Source organism: Leiobunum rupestre, chromosome 8 (genome assembly GCF_980474605.1).
Source record: "Leiobunum rupestre chromosome 8, qqLeiRupe1.1.hap1, whole genome shotgun sequence".
Classification (NCBI taxonomy): Eukaryota; Metazoa; Arthropoda; class Arachnida; order Opiliones; family Sclerosomatidae; genus Leiobunum; species Leiobunum rupestre.
In genome coordinates this window covers 29,215,942-29,221,171 of record NC_143391.1, presented here as the reverse complement: position 1 = coordinate 29,221,171, position 5,230 = coordinate 29,215,942, and the positions used below count along the sequence as shown (strand labels likewise).

Sequence of the window (5,230 nt, the reverse complement as noted above, 5' to 3'; positions counted from 1 at the left end):
GGAGAGGGAGAGGGAGAGAGTTCATTCGTTATAATTTCAGTCACATGAGAGAAATAAACCAATAGCAAAAAAAACGTTTTTCTGCCTCTGCGGGGGGGAACGAATTTCCTAAGGGAATATCGAAATTTACCTCTTTTGGGGAAGTTCAAGCTAGCCTTGCACCAAACAGGATTAAAGAAACGTAAGCTTCGGCAGTTCCAAGTGTATGTTAAGGCTACTTTGATACGCAGTACGGAGATACATAGGTCGATTTGGACAAGCATTTCCGCCATAGGCAGCATAGCCATTTGTGTACTTAGAGGTATCATTAACTTATGGTAACACTTATTAAAACTTATTTCCTACGTAAACGTTTTTTAAGTTTAATCGCTAAGTTTGAAATTCTGTTTGATAAACATTAATTAACTTCAGTGAAATTTGTAAACTTTTATTTATTATTTAAATTTATTATGTCTTCCAACACATTAAAATTTCGTGAGTGACTGATTTTTCTCGATTTGAACTAGACCTAGGGTACGTTCAGTAGAGCTCATCGACTAAAAAGCGCTGTTTCTTTAAAACTGTAACCGCTGAGCTCTGTCGTCATAATGACGTAGAAATTTGTTGAACGGGTATTGTTTAGTAATCGATTCTTTTTAAAATGGCGGCAAATAATTTTTCCGGGCAAGAAAATCGAAAAAAACGAAAACTTCTGTATTTGATCGTAAATGAACTTGTTACCGATGAAATAATTGAAAATGGTGGTGTTAATATTTGTTACACTCCTAACTATTCTAAAAAAACTAAAAATTGCGCCGCATTAATTGCAACAACATTCACTAATTCTAAGCCTCGGTCTAGACCTGTAAGAATAACAGACTATGTGGAAAGTGTAGTACCATATTATACAGAAAAAGATTTTAAATCTCATTTTCGAATGAGCAGGACCGCTGTTGATGAATAAAAGTAAACAAAACTAATTTCAATTTGTGCATTAGGAATTAATCAATATTTATGGAGGAGCTGTTGCTAATGAAAAAATGTGCGTTGCCATACCAATAGAGAAACGGGTGTTAGGTTCGTTGTGGCTTCTGTCAACACCTGAGTCATTCAGGAGCATTGGAGATCGTTTCGATCTATCAAAGGGAAACGCACATTATGTGTTCATTGAATTCGTTCGAATAGTGTCAAAATTAACACAACAATACATTACATGGCCTACTACAGAAAAAATGAACCAAACAATGACAGTCTGTGAAACAAAATATGGTTTCCCTATGACAGTTGGTGCAGTTGATGGCTGTCACATCGACATAAAGGAGCCAAATGAAGATAAAAATGCGTACTATAATCGTAAGAAGAGAACATCGATATTATTACAAGGTAATTTAATTTGGATGTGAACTTTTGTTAAAAATATTATAAATATTTATTTTTCATAGGCATTTGTAATGAAACATTAATATTCATTGATTGTTGCTGTGGATGGCCTGGTTCTGTCCACGATGCGAGAATGTGGCGTTTGAGTGCGATTTACCAGTTCCTCAAAAATGGCTTAAGGAGTGATGATAATGGGCACATTCTGGGTGACAGCGCGTACCCGCTAGACAAATTCGTAATGACTCCTTTCAAAGAAAATGGACATCGTACAATTCAGGAAAGAGCGTACAATACTTGCCATAGTTCAGCTCGCCAGATGATAGAAAGGGCATTTGCGTTGTTAAAGGGCCGTTTCCGCAGACTAAAATACTTAGACATGTCTTTAGTAGCTGAAATTTCAGAAGTGATTATGACTGCATGCATTTTGCATAATTTTATTTTGAGGCACGATGGAGATGATGATGTGGGTGATTATATAGATGAAAATTTTGAACATGTAACAGCTGAAATAATGGAAGAGGCTGATAATACTAATTCAGAAGCTGCAAAGATGAAAAGAAATGATATTGCAAGAAATATAAGGCTTCCCAGACAATTGCAAGACATTTAAAGCTGTCTTAACACCTATGTAAAATTTGGTTATGCATTTGCGAAATAAATTTTATTATTTCTTGAAGTTATTTGAGCTTTGTTAAAAATTACTTAATAAAGATAGTTATCATTTCTACATTTTCATTAACGAATCAACCATTTTAGACAAAACTTCATTTTTTTTATCTAATCTTTTCAAAAGTTCATTTTGAAAAGTTTGGGTTTGTATACCAATTGTTTTTGCTTGTTCTAAGCAAAATCTTGCAAAACTTTCGTCTAAAAAATAAAACAAAATTAATTATAACGTAGTTCCTTTCTACATCCATGATAAAATTAACCACGTGAAAGCATGCCCTATGACAGTAAACAATAACAAACGCCAAGGCTTAAAGATATACGATGGATTACATTAAAAAGACAAGTGTTATAATTAATATATCAAACAATAGAATACCTCTTAATATCCTTGCGTGATCTCCGGGTCTCACGGCAATCATATAACAATTTTTATCATTGTCAAGGAGCGCTACTTCAATTAACTGCTCTTCAGAAGAAGTCGCCATTTTCTTAGATTGGCTACGCGTTTTACGTCACACTAACTAAAAAACCGACTCTTCGAGCCGATGACTTGATGGCTCATCGATGAGCCATCGTGACGTCAAACTGGAAACGCAAAAAAGCGTACAGTGAAAAATCGATGTCAGCGCTTACTCATCGGTGTCAGCGCTGAGCTCTGCTGAACGTACCCCTATTGAATCGGCGTGTTTTACCGAAGAATCTCAATCTGTCTTACGCGCTACAAAGATAGGTTCGCGTAAAAGTAAGCATTATCTCTTCTGGCGTAGGCACTAAACAAAACGCTGAACAGAATCCTTTACAACCGCGAAGTCCGAGAAAAGGGTCGACAGTCGCTACAATAGAGGGGCCACGAGGGGGAAGTAAAAAGAATGTTTTAATCCTGTTTTTTTGTCCAAGAGGGGGGGAACTTTAGGCCTAAAATATATGTAAAGAAGAGCAACGGGTCACCCTGGAGCGATATTGTAGGTCTAAGCAATATACGGCTATGTCGTATCCTTCCTCGTGCCTTTCCACCCCTTACCAGGTGACGCACGGCAAGACCTCATCCCATAGAGTTTCTATAGGAGGAAAACGTTTTTCACAATCATTCTATCTGGTTATATTAAATGCGACTAAAAGTTGAAAATATTATAATAATAAAACAAAAGTATTATTGTATTATTAAGTTAATTTATTTTTATAAATACGAATCAAAGGAATAATTAAAGAATTCTGTGTATTTTTTCGTCATTTTATAAATTTAAATATATCGGTTTTGTAGATGGCGTAGTAAGATTGGAACGCCCGCGAAAGGTGTAACGGTCAGCGCCATCTGTTGATTTTCATTGGTACTAATAGTCTAAAATGCTTCCCCTTAATTTAAAACTTTGTCGCTTTCACTTTGTGAAAGTTTCAAATTCCCACATATTACGACGTCACGCAGTCTCATGCGCAACGGTGATGCGCGTTAGTGTACGAGCTTCTCCCTACCGTCGAGTTAACGTCGCCCCCTTTCTAAATATCTCTCCCCTTGACCCCTTCCTTCTTTCTCTATGATAAGACTGTACGAAATTCATCTTTATAATTAGGCGGTAGCGCCATATATATTTTGTAAAGTTATATGGCTAAAAATAAATAATTATTAGCTAACTCACCGTAACTTGAGTTAAAAAGGATCGTGTTGACAGAATAAAATTATTTTTAAACAACTTCAAAGGTTTGTTTGTTAAGAGTAATCATACATTTCAATTTCGCATCAGATTCGCGAAAAAATATAGTTTCCACCACTAGAGACAGATGCCACCACGGTAGAACGATAAAGTTGATAAAGTCTCCTTATTGAAGGGGGTCTAGGCTATTTCGGTGTGGGCACTTTCGCTGCCGGCTATTTCGGTGTAGCTGTTACGGCTGTTTCGGTGCGTAGGTCGTTTCGGTGCAAATAAATAAATAATAATTATAATAAATAAAAATGCATAATAATGAATAAAAATATAAAACTTATTGTATACATTTAAAAATCAAAATTATGAGCAACCCCTTTTAAATAGGACATTGCGTCGTGTACGTCGTAACAGGTGGCAAGATTTTGAAGTCTTTCTTTTGACGCCTTGTATTCCTTTCTAATTGTGACTCGTTCCCGACGATTTATTTTTGCCAGGCAAGCGCTTCTTTTTTAAGTTTTCTTAAAAACTTCCATATATTTGGGTGGGTGGCACAAATATGCGATGATAAACCACGATGCCAGGCTTCCGCAGCATTGTTTGTCTTGTCTATTCCTCGTACCACTGCATCGTAATGATTCCACATGCTTTGAACTTCATTTCTTCATAGGCAAACTTGGCTTCAACTTGTGAGACTGATGCCAAATGCGAATGTCCGTTAATTTGTTTGACTACATTGCCACCCACAGTATGCACTCTGGCTTTACACACTTCTTTCCGGTGACATTGCCAATACGTCTTGCCTCCAGTAGCCCCGCCAAGAATTTTCTGCACATAGGCATAGCCTGATTTAGAGGCCCCATCTATAATGTTTATTTCAAAAATTTCCTGACTTTTAACGATTGTTTTTAAATTTTGACATGATTTCTAAAAGTTTCCCCTGCAATGGATTTTTTTAAAGGCATTTTAATCAAGGAATGACATTCGTCGATTAGATTTTTCCGAGGGGCAGGTCACTTCCATTTTGGCTGCGTCTTAATCATAGTAAAATGATTAAATCAGGGTAATCGTGATTAAATCAGGGTGATCGTCATTAAATCAGGGTAATCGTGATTAAATCAGGGTGGTCGTCATTAAACGAGGGTAATCAAGATTAAATCAGGGTAATCAAGATTAAAAAATCTAATCTAGATTTAATCAATCTGATGTGTTTGTTCTTGTTAATTAAATTTTACATATGAAGTTTTAAGTAAGAGTACCGAACATGTCGGCAGCCGGTAGACCACTGTTTAGGTGGTCATAAAACTAGAGCTCCCTCAGCTTCCCCACCCAGTGGCGCCCCCTGGCTATTATAGTTCATAACATCACCTCTTTTTTAAATAGACTGATTATAGTGTATTTTAACTACATAAACGATTAAACATTTCAGTTCATAAATTAAGTCTTTTAATTGATTTACGTCTTCGACTGGATCTTCGTACGTGTGGTCTGTGTCTACTCGACTGAGGCTCTTTGTCGAAATCTTGTCTAATAAGTATCCTTGATCGGGCTCCTTCTGATGA

General features: G+C 36.4%; 1 protein-coding gene across 1 annotated transcript; it reads left to right on the top strand.

Moving 5' to 3' along the window:
- Nucleotides 1-663: 663 nt before the first annotated feature.
- On the top strand, nucleotides 664-2,035 carry LOC149933054 (uncharacterized). The gene is made up of 2 exons (XM_090155797.1): nucleotides 664-1,362; nucleotides 1,422-2,035. Exons 1-2 carry the CDS (start codon nucleotides 1,020-1,022, stop codon nucleotides 1,967-1,969), a joined length of 891 nt encoding a protein of 296 aa, XP_090011923.1. The 5' UTR covers nucleotides 664-1,019; the 3' UTR covers nucleotides 1,970-2,035.
- Nucleotides 2,036-5,230: the final 3,195 nt, after the last annotated feature.